At 41.9% G+C, this 18,764-nt stretch overlaps 1 protein-coding gene across 1 annotated transcript; it reads left to right on the top strand.

The window, feature by feature from the left end:
* Nucleotides 1–6,278: 6,278 nt before the first annotated feature.
* LOC104042655 (alcohol dehydrogenase 1) lies at nt 6,279–18,283 on the top strand. Its single transcript, XM_064450002.1, has 9 exons — nt 6,279–6,437; nt 9,439–9,540; nt 10,685–10,823; nt 12,781–12,868; nt 12,976–13,195; nt 13,883–14,143; nt 14,615–14,750; nt 16,069–16,207; nt 17,411–18,283. The coding sequence occupies exons 1-9, from the start codon at nt 6,420–6,422 to the stop codon at nt 17,433–17,435; spliced, it is 1,128 nt and encodes a 375-aa protein (XP_064306072.1). The 5' UTR covers nt 6,279–6,419; the 3' UTR covers nt 17,436–18,283.
* Nucleotides 18,284–18,764: the final 481 nt, after the last annotated feature.

Here is an 18,764-nt window from a genome sequence, read left to right as displayed (position 1 = left end):
CCATGAGGCATCATTGTTCTGCTTAGGAAAGCTAAGATTTTCATCGCTGAGCTTTTTGAAGTTTTGGGTACTGCCAGAACTATTACTCAGCAATCCTGGGCAGCTGCTGAACAGCAGAATACATCCAGAGATCTTTACATCTGTCTAATAAAACATTAGAAAGGCAATAAAGAAGATGTGGTTCGATGAGCCTGGAAGTCTCAGAAGCAGGAAATATGAAGGGGATATGGCAGAAAGTCAAACCTTCTGGCTGAAATGGGCAAACTTTCTTCTAGCAGCACGCAGCAGGGAGGTGACAGGAAGGTACCGTAAGTAAGCTTGTTGTCTCATTCCCTGGTTAGGAGTGGGACATGACAGACCTACCAGGTTACTGAAGTCAGTGACCCCAGCAGTGTTCATCTGCATCTGTACTGTGGCAATTTCCCAAACACTGTGCTGCTCCGGGTTAGCGTACTAGCCCCAGCTTGTCCTTTTCCTGGATTGCGGTCAATTTATCTTTGATTTGGTTTCCACATAGACTCCTGTCCCATGTCACATATGGTCATTGACCCTATGTTTGCTTATGGAGCAACTGTGTTTGATTGTAGGCTTGACTCTGTGGGAGGACATCTGAATGATCTGAGTGGAAAAGAGCCTCTCTCAATACTCCCATATGAAGGGCTTTCAGCCAAGAGGTTGGCCACCGATGGTGTGTTGTGCAGTGCCAGCCAGCATGCTGCACAAGGGTGTAGCTGGCCAAGGGGATCCACGCTGACCAGTTATTCCAAAAACCCAGGTTGGCACCTCAGTTCTGGGCAGTCTTGGGGCAGTTTGACTCTTTGTGCCCCAGAGCCATGGAACTGAAAAAGAAAATACCCTGAAGTGCAGCCTAGGACTGCTGGGCTTGCCTTTGAAATATTGTTACCTACTGATATCAGTCCCTTTTCTGAAACTGCTGGGTAACCCGAACCTTCCTGTTGGAAGCTTTGAGAAAGATCTGGTATCAACTATTTAAATGCATAGTTAGTTGAAAATCAATAGACAGATGATGATGTAAACTAGTATTGGTTTATGGGTACTGTCATGCTGCTGATGCATGTTTTGTGACAATGTAGATGGCTGTGGCAACACGTTTGGAAGTTAATCTGTTTTGAATCACTAAGGTGGTACCTCAGCATGGGCGCTGTCACAGAACGTCATGGGGAAGATTCTGCTGTGCACTGGGCAGATCTAGGTGGCTTGTGTGAATTCACAATGCATTTACCTATTTGTAAAATAGATCTTGAAGGTGGCATTCCTAAAATCCTTACAGCTTGAGGATAAGGTTGGAGAATTGTGAAAAGTTCCAGCGTTTCTTTGATTTGAACAGAACGTTTTATTGCCTGGAACATGTTGTAGATCCAGCATGCAGCTCATTAGATAATCACACTGAAGATCATAGGTTCACCGCACTGTTATTGGTGTTGTCTCATATTATTGGAAAGTATCCATTTTAAAATTAATTTTAAAATAAGCTTTGAGTAAGCACACATTCTTCATGTGATAAGTTACTCTGACAGGTAGAGGTGGACTTCAATATGACTTCCAAATCTAAGGCTGGCTAAAGTTTTGCCCACCTTTGAAATGTAGAGCGTAATTGTCTCTCTTTCCAAGAAGGTGGCTTTGTTAGCTGGAACAACAGCATCTCCTACTGACACTCCTAAAGCCAGTAAATAATAAAATTGTTGATTCATACTCATTCCCTTTTGCTCCATTTGTGCTTCAGATAGCGTAAGATGTGCTTTGTTCTTGTTTGTCACTTGGCTGTGATTTTTCAGTACTCTCCTTACATATTATTTTTCTCTTCAAATTCTTTTAATACTTGCTGTAAACCCACAAACTTTCAGAACTGGTGTTTAGCTAATTTACAGTTTCCACCTTTGGCTTTTGTTCTTCAGTTCACTAAAATGAGTAAAGCGTTGTCCCATGACTTATCTTCTGTGTGTTGTGGGAAGGTATTGGTGTTTACTTCTGGGAGTCTCATGTTCTTACAAAACCCTATGTCCTGTGCTTGCTTAATTCAGCTCTATTGCCTTGTCATGCACATTTGTAAGATCTCCAGATATGGTCCCTAAGCTGTTTGACCAGGTTTAATTTGACCTGCCCTGCATGTTAGCTCTGAATCTTACCTGCTGCTCCATTTTATCTCTGCACTTCATACTAATGAGCACCTGCAGTGTTTCGTGTACCTAATCCTCTGGACATCCTTAAATGTGCAGGTGGAAAAATACAAGGGGGTTGAGCAGTCACAACTTCTCTACTGTGTAGGGTGGGACGTCACAAATGTTGCATTTTTTTTTTCTACCACTAACCTGTGGAGCCCAGAGCTGAATCTTTTGTACTTACCAGGTTCTGAAGTGACATGTAAAAGAGTAACTTCAAAATTCCTGTCACACAGTAGGAAGAAATGCTGAATTTTCAACTTAAAGACCCTCCAGAAGGCTAAAACTATATTTGCTTACTTATCTTTTAACAGCTAAATCGCTGTCTGAAAGTAAGCATACATGTACCTTGGAAACTTCAAAATAAATATGAACAGTGTAGATGCAGGAAACAGTAACATATTTTAAAAAATGCTTAAGTATTAGCTAAAAATAATACAGATTTTATTATTTGTAGGACAGAATGTATAGTTGCCACTAAAAACTGTGATGTATAACTGCGCTTAAAAGCTTTTTTCTGTAGAGTTAAATCACTTGAGCTGTGATTATAATATTCTCCTGTTAAATTGGGTCTGGTTCAGTGCAGAAGAATTAACTTTGTTCAGGTTAAAAGAAGGCTGTTTCAGAAACTGCTAGATCTCTTTACCTAGAGTCAACTTCAGGCATTGGTTGAGGAAAGCAAGCGACACAAGGCTGCTCAGCTCTGGTAGGAGTGAGGAGTGGGAAGCAGGCTGTGCTGCTTGTGAAGTGGAAGTGAAGAACCACCACCTTCCACTACAAGTGCCTGTAGTCAGAAACTGTAGTTATGGCTACAGTATGCTGAGCATGGTCAGTGTTTCATGTCCTTTGCCCAAGTTACAGTCCCTGAATAAAGATGATCGGGAGTTGCACAAATGGTCCTTTGTTCGCTGCTCCCACCTTCTTTTGTGTGCAAGCTCACCAGCCATCAACAACTCCAGCATGCTTTTTCTCTTCTGCCTCTGTGGCTACATTTCACTGGGACCTGCTGAGGTTAATAATTCACTGGAGAGAGAGAGGGAATATTAGTGTCACGTGTTCAGTTGGACAAAGTGAGATAAAAAGCTGATAAAGGAATTATATATCATATTTTAATTGTGTAAGAAGGAATACCATATGTAGATAAGCATAAAGAAAAATTCTCTTTGTAGTGAACTGCCCTTTTAGGGAAGAGGATGAGGTGTAGTTAAGTATTTTCTGGCAAGCATCAGAGCAAAGCATTGAGCCTGAGGGCCTGTGTGAGCGAGTCATAAAGGGGCAGCATTGTAGTTTCCCCATGTGCCAGGGCTGCTGTGCACCTTGAGCCTGGGTGTCTTGAGCAATCTGGCAGAGCAATGCAAATAAAGCAGCTTCTGCAACATAGTTATGCAAGTCAGCTTGTGTTTCAGTGGTGCCATGTGCAGTGCTTTCTCTTGCCACCTTCTTCCTCAAGACCATGCCACTTACCCCTGCACAGGCTGCAGACAGGAGCCACTGCCCAGTGTTCCCAGTTGGAGGTACTCACTCTGGCCAGAGGACATGGTTTCCAGATGGCCTCAGCTCCATTCCCTGAAAAAAAAAAAACATTTCATGGACTCAATATGCATATAGCTAAAGAGATGAGGAGAGTTTTGAGGGGAAAGGAAACTTAAAGGGGTCAAAGACGACAGCGATAAGGAAAAGGGATGGGAACTTTAGAAGAAGGGAGGAAAGGAGAAAGATAACTGTCAAGGAATAGACTGGACTAGAAATACTTCATCCTGATACAAGTTCTTCTAGGAAGTATGAGTCAGTAGGTCTTGCCTCCCAAGGTTTTGTAGAACTGCCAGCATGTTACAGGAAGGTAAGTCACGTTGTTTTGGGTGTATTTTGATGCAGAGTACACAGAATGTGTCTTCTACCTTGAAGGCCTTACTGGGAGATTTTAGAAGGGTTTTTTATATACTTTATTTTTGTGTTGACATTTTGTGTTACACCACCAATCTTTTAATTGCACCACAGCTCACAAATTTTTCAGCTTGACATGAGAATGGTATTGCCGGCGCTTTCCCAGAGGCACCCAGCCTCCTACTCTGAGGTCTTGAGCCATCACTCCACTCTCAGGTCAGAGATGTATGGGCATATGCAGTGTGCGGGGCGTTGGGGTGCAGATTTTCTTCTAGCTGGGAGAGGAGTGAGTCTTTTTTGCTTTTTGAGGTTGGCCTTCCCTATGCATGGTCTTTCCCAACTGATGTGTCAGGGTTGCAGCATGAGGTCTCTGCTGGCTGGCTGGTGGGAAAAGGGGCACAGAGCAAGGTGGTAACAAGCCCATGTTCGAGCAGCATCTTGAGGAAGAATACAAGTTAAACTGGCCAATTTTGTATAACCAGACAATATATTTTGTCAGCTCACAGAAATCGTTTGTTACTTCCATCTAGATAAAATCCACACGGTTAGAGTCATAGTGTCCCTGTGTGAGCTCAGCCAACACAGGGCACATCTGAGGTTCCTCTACCTTAGGTGTGGCACAAAGACTATATATGCTTCGGAAGGTTTGTAAGCACAACATGTAGTAGCTGGTATACTGCGAGCAGTCACAGCTTATCTGCAGCATTATTATAAATCAATACAATTATGGAATTAGTTTCCCTATGAATTTTGAGATGACCTTAGCAGGTGAAATTTCTGTGGCATCTGTAGCTGTGTAATCCCAAGAAGCAGCAAGAGAGATTAATTATGACCACTGCTATACAGAGAAAAAATATGTTATTATACTGTAATACACTGTATTACACTGGGTGATGTGATGGTTGGAGGCCGTCTTGGGCACAGCGATCATGAAATGATAGAGTTTTCGATTCTTGGAGAAGTAAGGAAGGGGGTGCCAGCACAACTGCTCCCTTGGGCTTCTGGAGGGCAGATTTTGGCCTGTTTGGGGTCTGGTTGACAGAGTCCCTTGGGAGGCAGCCCTGAAGGGCAAAGCGGGCCAGGAAGGCTGGACATTCTTCAAGAAGGCACAGGAGGCAGGCAGCTTCTTCTAGCCCTGGCCAAACACAGCTTGCATCCGTGGCAGGCCGGTGTTGCATCCCTGAGGCCACTAGAATGCCCCGCTGTCCCTGGAGCACCTGCCTGAGGTTGCATACATCTACTGCATTTCTCCTGCTTCCTCTTCCTGTACCATTTCTTAAATTAATTGCAGTCATACAGGTAAACCTGAGAGAGTGCTGTACTTAGTAATTACAATTCAGGTTATATGCAGTGTTTTATCTCTTTTTTGCTTGTTTCTGAAGGAATTATCTTGATTTCAGAATGCTGGGCATAACTTGAAGATAGATGAGGCTTGAAATCCACAGCAAAGGCGTGCAGTGCTGACCTCTACGCAGTCCCTCACGCCAGGACGTTGTGTATGGTTAAGGGTAAGCATGCAGGCACCCAAGAAGTGATGGGGGCTGTGCGTGTGGGTATTGATGGAACCAACGGGTCAGGCAGTCACTTGCAAATTGAGGAGGGTGTTGCACGTGGTAAGAAATGCACATCATCTTGCAGCAATTGCGCTGACTTACTGATTTTTGCTTTCCCATCAGCACGTTGTCCTTGGTCACTGTTCGCTGAAAGACATTCCAACAGATTAATGAGTAGCCAGACTGTAAAACTAAGGAATTAGGAGCAGGTACAGCCCCAGCCAGATGGTGTAAGTTTCTTAAGCAGCTTGCACAATAGCATGTTTTAATATATCAGCTGGGCTCTTATGAGTGTCACCAAAGTAATTCAGCAAGGCTTTATGTTCTCACGGCATCCCTGCTGCTGTGACTTCAGGAGCCACTCTCCCCTTTTCTCTTTCTCAGTGTCACTGAGAGCAGTGGGTTTGGAGGGCAGCCTCCCCAGGGAGGTGGAAAGAGGGGACAGCTTCCAGCCAGGGATTTTGCTTTCTTCCTGTGATGTTGAGGGCAACCATAGGTGGGATGCGAAAAGGGTAGGGAAGAGTGTGACAGGAATCAGGAAGGCAGAAGCACTGTAAAGAGTGAGGTCTCAGCAGATGGGTGGTTTATTTTTGTTCTGGTGCTTTGGCTGATTAAGAGGTGGGACTCTTGAGCTGGAAGGCTTGGCTAAAAGGTTGCTGCACTTGCAGGAGCATTTCACAAGACCAGCCTCCAGTGTGTTGGATGGGTCTTGTGGTATCAGCAGCCTGACTGCTTTGCAGCTGACTGAACTCCTGGCACGAGAAATCAGTGGTGGCACGATTGGAAACAGACACCGGTCAACATGAGCATGGCAGGCAAAGTAAGCAAAAGTTTATATTAGATAAGTTTCTTTGGTGCAGCTGAGGAATGCATTTTTAAATGCAGTTTCTTTGCAGGGACACCGTAAGTCCTGGTGGTATAACACAGAGGAGAGCATAGGAGCAAGCTGGTACAGGAGAGCTGCCTGTACTTGCAGGCTGTGGTATTCTCCTAGGAAATGGCTGTTACACTCTTCAAGACAATAATTTATTTATTTTTATTAAGCACTGAGGTATCTTAAGGTAACAGCACCAGAATAAGAATAACCTCCCCCCCAGGCTTAGCAAACTATTTTTAATCTCTGATTGGACAGTTTGAAATATGATACAATGTATTAAGTGTTTAGATTATTGGATTTATCAGCTCTGTCAGTTTCCATTCTGAGATCCTGCAGCATTTTAAACTATTTTTAGCTTCTTTATAATTCATAACAGTTTGTTTTCTAAAGAAAAGACATAGTTAATATTGTGTTAAATTTCAAGGTGTAATTGTGCTGATGTTAGGGCAGTCATTAAATTTGAATATGCATATAACAAGTCTGGAGCTTAAGTTAATGAAGACCAAAAGTAAGTATCACCTGCAATGCAATACTGAGCTGGGACTGAAATGAGTATTTACATCTTCGCTAGAAAGTGGCAAGAGAAACGTAGGTTAATACCACTGCTGGAGACAGGATATGTTGTTTCTTACACTACCTGAGAGATGCTAACATACACCCAGAGACACACAAGCGAGGCCGATGGACAGGAACCCAGAGATGGAAAATGACTGAAGGCATGTACCTTGCTGGAGTGTGCCTTAAGTACCAGGATTATTTGCTGTTACTGCTAGCTGTCTTCACTATTCTAAAACCAAACAAAACAAGCGGGGGGAAATGTTCTCTCTAACTCTGAGATGCCAGAAGTGCAAAATTAATTGTAGTTCACGTGTAGGTAAATTCACCAAGTTCAGTCCTCCACCCAGCCTTGGACTGAGCATGGTAAAGGAAGCAGTGTAACTAAACTGCCTTGTTTTCACTGTGTTTATCTTGGAGTAACACATGGGTTACCGTGTGGTCTACATGACCAAGCAGCATAACCCTTATGCTCTGTAAAAGGGTATGTTTCTACACCTACCCTCGCCCTGCTGCAGTAGCTTATAAGGCTGGTAGAACACAGGAGCAGAAAAAAATGCACTGTGACTCCAGCTAGTGCTTGCCTTAATAGATGAAATGGGTGATGGTGTGCTGTCGGTGCATCTGTGGGATCCTGTCACAGTCAGTAACAGTTCACAGGGACTCAACTGTTAGAAGAATCATAGTTAGCCAATGCCTCATTGCAAGAGAGATCTATTTGTTTTCAGCAATCCACAGTTCTTGGATGCCTTTGTTCTTATAAACACTATGTGCTTTGCCTGTGCAAGTTGTGAAATCATTATTGCGCTATGTAGAATACAGTATAAATGCATAAGCCCTTTTTTCTTTTTTTTCGGGAAGTTTCCTAGAAAATGTGGCCCTTTAAAATGTGATCTTTGGCCTCGCTTCTGAATTTTTTACCAATCACACTTGCATTTGACACATGAAATGTTAAATTTAGTGCAAAACTCTCCAGTCTGTCTTTTTCAAAGCATTATGCTCAGTCCCACTTTGGGTCCAGCTGCTGAAAGTACCCTATTTTATTTCATATGTTTAGTATTTCCTAGTAAATATTTTCTTTGTTACCAGGTGACAGTTTGTTGATAATTAGACCTTATTTCTACTCCTACTTCAAAAGCCCTGATACTAAAAAGTTGCCTTCCCCACCCAAGAACTTTGCAGCACGCTGGGCTAAGTTCTCCCAGTCCCAGTGTCCCAGTCATGCAGGATACTTATGCATATGCTAAACTGCTTGCATCCTAGACTCAATTCACCTCCGTTTCCCTCTCAAGATAATGCCATCTGAACGCTTGCAGTCAGTAGGATGTAACAGAGTGAAAGAGAACTTAATAGAGTGTCACCCATAAGGGTGACATGGAAAAATCATATCCCAGGGCCTGAAGTCATTTAAATCTCTGGGATGGGCAGAGACCACCAAAGAAGAACAGGAATGAACAGGGGGACAGAGAGGTCCCCCTGCCTTTGAATACAGTAGGAGTGAGATTGCTGGATGGAAACTGGGGCTACCCTCTGTCCAAGAGCCTGGATGAGGAGCGGACAACGCTCTTCTCTCTTCCAAGTGCATTTTTCCCTCAGTGGCGGGTGATCCGAGGATCCCAGAGGTCTGTCAGCACCTGGACAATGCCTGCAGAGCTAATGGACAAACTTTAGCCTAATAGACCAAATAAAAAAAAAGCTGTCTTGGTTATTGGGAGTGACCCCACCTGAGTTAAATACCCGTTTTGAGAAGCAGGGTACTTTAGCCAGATAGTCTTGCACTAAAGGGACTGTTGCTTCTTCAAGATGACCTCTGCATAGTGCTACATCGTTTTACATAGGTGTCCTCTCAGCCTCATGGCTGACCGTGGACTGTAATAAAACATTTATAAGCCTGTATTAGGCTCTGAACTCCACTTTTAGCAATCTTGACAGTTCCCGACACAGGCAGTTGTAGGTGACGCAGACTTTATCACAACCTGATATATGGCATCATTTAGTGTGCCATCTCCCAGAAGACACAAATATACATGAGTAATCCAACATAGGAAAAATCATCCTCCAAGGAAGTTAGAAACAGAGAAGGAACAATGAGGATGGATAAGGTATCCAGTTATCCTAGGAGACCATTATACATGTTGCTGAAAACCTCATATGACCAAAATATGAACAAAGTCAGACATGATCTTGGTCGGGAGGAGAGGGGGAAATGGGCTTACACTGTGCTTTGGTGCTGGCTTTTTTTTGTGGCGTTTGGGTTTTTTTCCCCTGTACTTCTCCCTCTCCTCCCCCAAATATAAGGAGGAGTCTCACATGCAGAAATGTAAGACTCTGTCTGTGTTGTGACTTGCAAACGTAAGTGCTGTTCCCTTTTTCTTTACTCTGTTTGCAGGTTATTAAATGCAAAGCAGCAGTAATGTGGGAAGCCAATAAACCATTTTCTATCGAGGATGTGGAAGTTGCCCCACCAAAAGCACATGAACTTCGCATAAAGGTACTAAAAATGAAATTTAAAGCAACTATTATGACTTGCATTCTATCTTGCTGTTTATCAGAATTATTTCTATAGATTTTTAGGATCCAGTCAGAAAACATTCACTAGGTGAGTGAGGTTACTGTTCAGTGAGCTCCAATGGAACATGCTTCAAGTCCTAAATTTGATCATGAGGTTCAAAAAAAAAAATTTTTTTCATCATTGTTTTTTTTACAGTACAACACAAAAATCTGAATCCCCTATAGTGTGGAGTGAGAAATTCTCTTTGACTTTGTTTGAATCTGTGCTAGGAAATAGCTCAGTAGGGCTGGGAGCTTCTTTTTTTTAACTGGGTATTGAGCATCTGTTACGTTTCAGGAACTTTCTCAGTGGAATTCAGCAACTGTTTTAATTTCAGAGTAGCTTCAAGTGCTACACAAGTGAGGAGGAGAACCCCCTCATGGGGTTGACAACTCCATTAGTCAGAATAAAATTGTGAAGACATACCTGAATGTTTCAAAAGAAATACGGCTGTCCTACCTGCAAGAAAAGGCAAAATGTGGTATAAAATACTATGTGCACCCTAAATTTTTGTATATATAACTTATACATATATTTAAAATATATAAATATATAATAATTATAGTGTAATTATATATATCACTGTATAATACATATTTTAATAACATATCTATTATATATTGTAATATGATCTAAATGTAAGGAATATAAAATATCTAATATTTCTATGTTTATAAATAATAAGTGCTAGACAATTTATATTTACATAATTGTGTAATATTTCTGTACTATTACAAACTATTTATGTTTATGTATTTATATATAAATATTAGGAATAATTTATTTATTCTGTTCTTCATATATAATTGTATAGCTAGAACATTGGTTCTGCCAGACAATCAATTAGACTTCCTACAGAGCTCAGTAGCGCACAGCAAACATTGACACGGGAGCCTTGCTTTGTCAATCAAAGCCTAAGACAAATCACGAAACACACAACCAAAAGTGTTTTACCTGTAGATTTATTGTGTGCATATATGATTTTGGAAGGAAGCAAGTGACTTCTCCAAATCTATGATATCATTTCACTTCTACATATGACACAGTTAAATGCTGAAATATTCTTGTCTTTCCTCTAAATCAGATCGTGGCCACAGGGATCTGTCGCTCTGATGACCATGTGGTAACTGGTGCACTGGTTATGCCTTTTCCAATTATTCTGGGGCATGAAGCAGCTGGTGTTGTGGAGAGTGTTGGGCAGGGAGTAACTTCGATCAAACCAGGTATGAAACAGCACCAAACACAAGACCTGTGCTGAGTTTCCAGATTCCCATTGAAGTCAGAGATTATTACATGCATGAGTACTTGTGTTGCAGAGGAAAATGTTCCAACTTTGAGTTTTTTCAAGGATGCCTTAAAGGACAGTATGTAAGGTCCACATCTTTCTGTGTTCCAAATCTTGATTTATATTCAGATCTTCTATTCAGTTTCATTTGGTTTTGGCTAAAACATCTGCAGCTTGCTTTCTACCTACATAGTGCTTTTCCTGTCATGGGATTAAGAACGTAGGTTCTTTGCTGCTGGCCATAGGAAATCAGGTAGTAACTTACAGGTTCGTTAAACACAGTGTTCACAGCTGATCTCTCTCAAGAATAAGGCAGAGCAAAGCACTAGACAGCATATGAAAGTGCCTTCTTTTAATTCTCCCCACTGCAGGCTTTGCCTGTGGGCAGCACCAGCACAGGTGAGTCAGCACTGCTCACTGAGGGCTGCATCGCCCAGAGGACGCGTATCTGGACCAGCTGCTCCTCTCGCTACACCCTCCTTGAAATCACAATGGCTAGATAGAGAAGTCAGTGAAAGATGCTGATTTTCCTCCCACTGCTGCAAGATGAGGCGGGATTTCTATATGCTTTTTCAGGACCAAACAAATTCTAGCAAGGGCTAAATTATCAAGACAAAATATGCAGTGAACAAAGTCTGCCCAGAAATGCTCAATTTTATCAAGGCAGTTTCTTAGAATACCTAAGTAGTCCACTTTTAACACCTCTGTACTTCCAGTGTCTTTGTTCGTACTGGCAAAAGGTATGTCCAAAGCAGGTCGGTATGTATGGTAAGAAAAAGTTTTATTAGAGATTTCTGCTTTAATTCCAAACAAATGTGTATATTACAAATTTCAGTGATAGCTCTGACTGCATTTTCTCTTATGTCTATGTTCATAATCACTAATTCTGGCTGCCACATGTTTCCAGGTGAGCTGAAACAGCGGGCCTGAACGTGCACACACGTACAAAAGCACATTTCTCAAATGTTGCTTAATTTACACCTTCAAGTTCTAAAAAAGGCTCCAAAATGTGCAGTTTCTTTAGCAGAATCATTACTCAGCCCATGTCACAGTTCGAAGTTAACTGAGGGTCAGGGTAGTGGGGGCATTTCATGTTCTGAAGGCATTTTCCAATTTTTAGTTGAAATCAAACATCTCCCTTGACTTCCAAAGTGTCAAGGTTTAGCCACATTTTAGAACTGTCAAATCACAAATTGATCTGTATTAGGGGTTACCTGTTTAGAGATTATTAGGGATTTACCGTACATCATTGGCAGCAGTAAAAAATTGCATAGCTGGGAAGCTATGTGCTACTTCGTTAATTCTATAATTGTGCTAGAGAATTAGAGGTGATGCCCTAGCTTGTGTGTGTCACTGCTTCTCTGACAAATATTTTACCTACCTTCACTCCAGTGCAATAGCAATAGGACTGCAAATTGGAAAGTGAATCAAGAGAGCTGGCAAATTAATGTTTAATTTCCCATGCTTTGTATGCACAGTTTACAGCCCTGTTATCTTGGCACTCTAATCTGCTCTCCTACTGGATGTCAATTTTTATCTGTTTCTTTACCTGGGTGTTACTACTCTCTTTCTAACTAGAAGGTTAAATGCACTGCCGAATAAGTACTTTGGGAATGTCAGTAGCTAACATGGGTTTATGACATAGCTCAGACTTGGTTCTATGAAAGACACCAGGAATTTTGCATATTGAAATTAGTTGTCGTAACTTTGCCCTAATGATGTCCTTTATAACAGAGAGGGAGACGGTTTATCTTCCAGGGGCAGCAGAAGGAGTTAAAACCAGCACTGCACCCCTAGTGCACATTTGCCTAGGGATTAAATACACTTGCTTCATGTTTTTACCTGCATGCTGCTTGTTTGCCTTTTTTAATCCTCTTATTTCTCCTTCTTTCTAGGAGACAAGGTTATTCCACTCTTTGTTCCACAATGTGGGGAGTGCAAAACTTGCTTAAGCACCAGGGGTAATCTGTGCAGTAAAAATGAGTGAGTTTTCCTGGGTTACCTACAACCCATATTTGATTTTTATTTATACAAAAGTGATCCCATTCAACAGATTTCACTTGCCATTATTTCTGGTCATCTTTCAACAGCATTTCTTCAGGTGCTGGATTAATGCCTGATGGCACCACTAGATTCACCTGTAAAGGAAAAGCAATTCACCATTTTCTTGGTACAAGTACCTTCACTGAATACACAGTAGTGCATGAAACTGCTGTAGCCAAAATTGATTCTGCTGCACCTCTGGAAAAAGTTTGTCTGATTGGCTGTGGATTTTCAACTGGCTATGGGGCTGCTGTACAGACTGCCAAGGTGAGCATCATGGTGGGTGTTTCTGGCATCTCATGGGGTCTGCTCAGGATTGTGTGGCCTGCAAGTGGGTCATCAGCATGGCAGCTGGGAGGTGTAGGCTCTGCTGAGTTCAGGGTGGAAAGAAGATACTAGTTCTTTGCCTCCTTCAGTTTGTCTGTCTTTAAGGTAATCAGTAGTCCTCAATTCAAAATCCAGTACAAAGACTTAGTATTACCATCTGTTAAGTTTTCTCTCATAGCTTTATCACCCCTAGAAAAATATTACAACAGAGCTGAAGTCTAGGAATACAGGGAAGCCTATGTGTGCAACACTCATAATTTGTAGCAATACATGAATGTGACTTTTACAGGTGGCACTGTCTCCAGTGGAGTGAAACTACAGATCTTAACACCACTGGAATATAAAGCAACATTAAAAAAAACAAAGTGTCTCTACACTGAAGCTGAGACTTGTAATGGAAACCTGGTCTCAGAAAGGTATTTTAGGGACACTTTGTCTTAGTCGCACGTAGGATTATAACAGTAGAGCTGGCTACTGCACTAATAGGTATGCATATGCAAACTCTTTTTCAGCAGGTAATCTCTAAATTACAAAAAGTGACGTAAGTGAAAATACATTGATAATAAGAAAATGCATTGTACTTTACCTGGACTGTAACAGTATGCTGTGTTTATACGGTTATTATAGGTGGAACCAGGCTCCACCTGTGCTGTCTTCGGCCTCGGAGGAGTTGGCCTTTCTGTTGTAATGGGCTGCAAGGCGGCTGGAGCTTCCCGCATCATAGCTGTTGATATCAATAGCAACAAGTTTGCCAAGGCCAAGGAGCTGGGTGCTACCGACTGCGTCAACCCTAAAGATTTCAAGAAGCCTATTGAGGAAGTGTTGATCGAAATGACTGGCCACGGTGTGGACTACTCCTTTGAGGTCATCGGCCGTACTGAAACCATGGTATGCTACCAAAAGATGTGGTCAGATGAGGCATCAGCTTGTTAGCTCGCTCTTCGCTAACCTGCTAAGCGCTGAGGGTGAGGAGCTGAGCACAGTGTCAAGCTAACTTCAAACCTGTTAAGTCCAGCTGTCTGCCACTGAGAGGCAGGGACAGAAGCATGCTCAGAAACTTAGGAAAGGGAACTTCAATGTAGTCCCCTGGCCTAACTAGAGTGGCTAAATTTCACACAGCCCACTATCTGCCTTCCAACAGTGGCTTGTCACTAATTACTAAGACAAAATGGGGAAGGAAAACAATGCTAGGACATATCTAACCTATGACAGCGGATACAATGGAAATTGTTTGATGTGGTTTCGGTTACAAAAACTGAATTGCAGGCTGAGCCCTGAGAGGAGGAGAAGGAATTCAAACTTTTGTGCCCCAGCAGCAAATCTTGTATGACTCCAGGGTGTCCCTCTGTTTCAATGCAGGCTGCGGCCTTGGCCTGTTGCCAGTACAACTATGGAGTCAGTGTGATTGTGGGAGTGCCTCCTGCAGCACAAAAGATCACCTTCGACCCCTTGCTCCTCTTCACTGGTCGCACCTGGAAAGGGTCTGTCTTTGGAGGTAAGGACTTGGAAAGATGTGATTTAACTGGCTTGGGAAACTTGTAAATCATCTTGGATGAAATAGGATATATCTAAATTAATTGCTTAAGTTGTCCTATTGGAAGTAATATGGCTAGCTGTTTTGCTGACAAAGAAGCACAAAGGGAATCAATTATGGGAACTGTTAGTTAATTGTGGGAGAAGGAGAGAGAAAAACAGGAAGGGAGGGGGAGAGAAGAGGCAGAGAAATAGAAAGGAAGAGAGAAAAAGACAAAAAGTAGAGAAAAAGAGGGGGGAAGAGGAGAAAAAATAAAAGGGGAAAATGGGAAAAAAGAAAGGGAGAGAGAAAGGTAGAAGAATAGAGAAAGAAAAGGAGGGGGAGGGGAGGGAGGAGAAGAGAGAAAAAGAGATAAGGGGAAATATAAGAGGACAAAGGAAGAAAAGAAAATAAGGAAACTATAAGGTGGGAAGAGGAGAGAGGGAGGGGGAGAAAAAGAGTAAGAGCAAAAAGGAGAATGAGAGGGACAGAAAGACAGAACAAGAGGGAAAGGAAAAGAGCAGGAGAGATGGAGAGTCAGAACCCTGAAGGACATTGGTGGTCAGACCCACCTGACTTCCACATGGGTCTGACCCCAGCTCAGCCCCTTGCCAGATGCCATCAGTCTCTTCTAGTTCTTTCTCTTTTCTGAGCTCTCCCAGCAGAATGCCACCCTCGCTCAGCCAGCCCTAGCTCACTCAACACAAAGCTGAAGGCCACAAAAAATGTGTTTCCAGCAACAGGTTTTCTCACTCACAACCAGTTCCTCTGATGTATTCAACAGACACATGAATAAAACAGCAGAAACACATTAGGTTCCTCTGGAATGGCATCCCACTATTTGAGACAGCTTTATCTAGTACAGCTTGTAAGAAAAGAGAAACATCCACCCCTGCTGCCCCCCAGTTTTGACCAGGCAGTCAAGTTTCCAGTTACCAACATGGGTGTCAGCACCCTAGCTTTTGTAGGATGTGTGATTTAGCAGACGATGTATCAACAGACAAGTTGAAACAGTATTTAATGCAGAGGAAAGTTTGGATTCTGTAAAGATTCAGATTTTTACTGGCCTTCTACCAGTAAAGCACTTACTGGGTTTGTCATATGTAGAATAGCTGCACTTCATCCCATGTTTCCTGCTGGCACTCTGTGTTACAAAGGTAAAGACATGCTACAATGTTTCATCATGCTATTCTGCTATGGAAAGTTTATCTAAAAATTTAAGCTGCATGAGTTTTATCTATTTTCACAAACATTTAATGTTTCATTATCTGAAACATGACCTGTCTGTGGTTTTTTTCAGGCTGGAAGAGTAAAGATTCAGTCCCTAAACTGGTTGCTGACTACATGAAAAAAAAATTTGTTCTGGATCCATTAATAACCCACACACTTCCTTTCACTAAAATCAATGAAGGATTTGATCTGCTGAGGACAGGGAAGAGGTAAAAATTGTTTAATTGTAAAGGTTCTATATAGCTCTGAAGTTCTATAGTTGTAAAAGTTCTGTATAGATAACGAAAAGGAGCTGTACAGTAACGCATAGTAGGACTTCATGACAGAGAACAGGGAAGGCAACCCACTATGCCCCTTAATCGTGCCCAGTTGGTGTCTGGGGGTTGTAGCTGTAGTAATAAAGCCAGCAAAGCTTTAGCCTTTGAAATGCAGCAGGCCCTGTCTGTCCTCACAGAGGGACTTTCAGGTTCTAGTTTGAGCAAAGACTCGGGGTGGCAGAGGGAGATGTATATATACATTGCAAACTTGGAATTTATCTCTTGTGCATTCCTCAGATATTGTAAGATTTCAGCTCAGGATCTGTTTTCATAGGGTGGGAAATATTGTTTGCCAGAGACACTTGTGACAATGTTCACCCTGGGAATAACTGAAAATTCTCCTTGGCAGAGTGGGAGATACATTTGTATATGTTAGGATGTGTGGGGACTACCCTTTTTGAAAGTTCAAGCTGTTTATAACTTACACAGTCTGGAGAATTACATTCATGATTTCTTTTCATTATCATTTGCTAGCAGTTATTTTAGGTGTTACTTGCTCTAAATATAAAAAGCATGTGACAGAAGAAAGTAGCCCTGAGGTTTGTTCTCAGGATCTAACTAGGCAGCACACACTGTCCTTATTTTAGGTGTGCTGTAGATGTTAGTTTTAGATTTTTGTGTAACAAATGGGAAAGTGATGAGGACAGAGATGCCATCAGCTTTGTTAAAATACTGACAGTCAACCTGAAGACAGAGGCATGTTGCAGCTGACCATTTTTACTATGGAACACTTCAGTGGCTCAGCCCAGAATAAGCTGCACCATTCCAAGGTTACCCTTAGAGCCATCTGTAACTGGAAGGATGTTCCTTAGTCCCCCTCCAAGGACTTCCCAGGCTCTATTTGGTGGTCAACTGCCAGGAGCCCTGGGCTTCATGAACAAAGGCTTTGCAGTCTTGCATGAATTTTGTTCTCTGCATCTGCAGCAGGGTTTGCACATGTGCTTCATCATTTTGCTGCAAGCTGGGGCTGGGCAGGCAGGGAGGGAGTGCCTCGGTTGACAGCAGTAGCCTAGATTTTCAGAGAAAACAGCAGTATTTGCCAGTGTTAGCCATGGGGCTTTTCTACAGTCACTAACTTGTCGGTTTGTATTGCAGCATTCGCAGTGTCCTGGTGTTTTAGGATTCCCAACTGTTACACAGCAGATGGCTCAGCACCAGTACAAACATCATTATCCTCCAAAACAACTGATATGAAATACAAACCAAGACAATTCTGAAAGGTCTACCACCACCACCCTTGATTAAAAGGATCAAGCTCAAACCAAACTTCATGCACAGCATTTATATGTGAAATAATCTGTTTCCTCCTACCTCTTTCTCCTGATTCTTGCTTTAAATCCTCTGTGTTGTGCTGCAATTTTCTTTTAATAGCCAGTTATGAATTACAGGACTTGCTGCTGTCACAGGTGTTATGAAATGTTTGGATTTTTAAAAAATGGCTTTTAATATGCAATCTTTTAATAGAAGAAAAATGAAGGAAACTGTTTCTTTGGGACTTCATAACACTGCCAGCTTAACAGATTTGTGCACGCAGCTCAGCACAATAAAACTCTAGGTCAGAGCTATGTATCCATCCTGAATGACTTTAGCATTCCATCACGTCATAGGCAAGGGAATTACTGCAGAGATTAAAAGTTATGATGACCATGTGTTTGAATTATAATTTCAGTAAATGATATTTAAGTAAATGATAGGCTTAGGTACTGGAGAAAGTCTCACCAAATTAACGTATCCAAGCATCTTATATAAAACTGCTGTAGTGGTGTTTGGTGTTGTGGTTTTGGTTTTTTTTACCTTTGTACCTCTTTCCTGGGGATGTTTTAGTTGTTTTGTCAGCATGGTTTTAGATCCTTGGCCAATTTATTCAAGTGCATTTGATTCTTAGGAAACAACATGAAGAAATATGAAAATGCACCAAGTATTGTTATTTGTTTTCATTAAATAAAGGGGAGGTTTCCAAACCTTTAAGTGTGAATACAGAGTAAATGGGAAGAAACAGGTGGCTGATAACAGTTTGCAAGAAATCAAACGTAAAGCATCTTACTGCTTTCTGCGTTTGTAATGTGGAAACAGGAACAGAGGCGATTTCTGTCTTGGCAGACATGGTCAACATGGACTTACCTTTTTAAAGTGCCAGTCAGAGCTTGCAGGCACTCGCGTGGGTGGTAGCTGGGTAGAAGAGCCTGTGAAGTAAGGGGGCTATGTGCTAATGACAACTTTCTTGTTTGTGTCAGCAGAATGAGTCCTTGAGTGGCCCAGCTAGGTTAATGATTTGAGGATAAGTTTGCTGAGAGATTAGACTTTAACACATGATTACATACGTGTGTGTATAATAAACTCAGTTTACACAACAATCAAGACCTAAACTTCAGTCATTTCTTTCTGTGGGTTACCTGTGCAATCAGGTCTGAAGATTTTTTTCTACACCATAAAAATAATTCTTCTCAGG

This window comes from Phalacrocorax carbo, chromosome 4, assembly GCF_963921805.1.
Source record: "Phalacrocorax carbo chromosome 4, bPhaCar2.1, whole genome shotgun sequence".
Taxonomy (NCBI): domain Eukaryota; kingdom Metazoa; phylum Chordata; class Aves; order Suliformes; family Phalacrocoracidae; genus Phalacrocorax; species Phalacrocorax carbo.
This window is presented reverse-complemented; position numbering and strand designations above follow the sequence as displayed.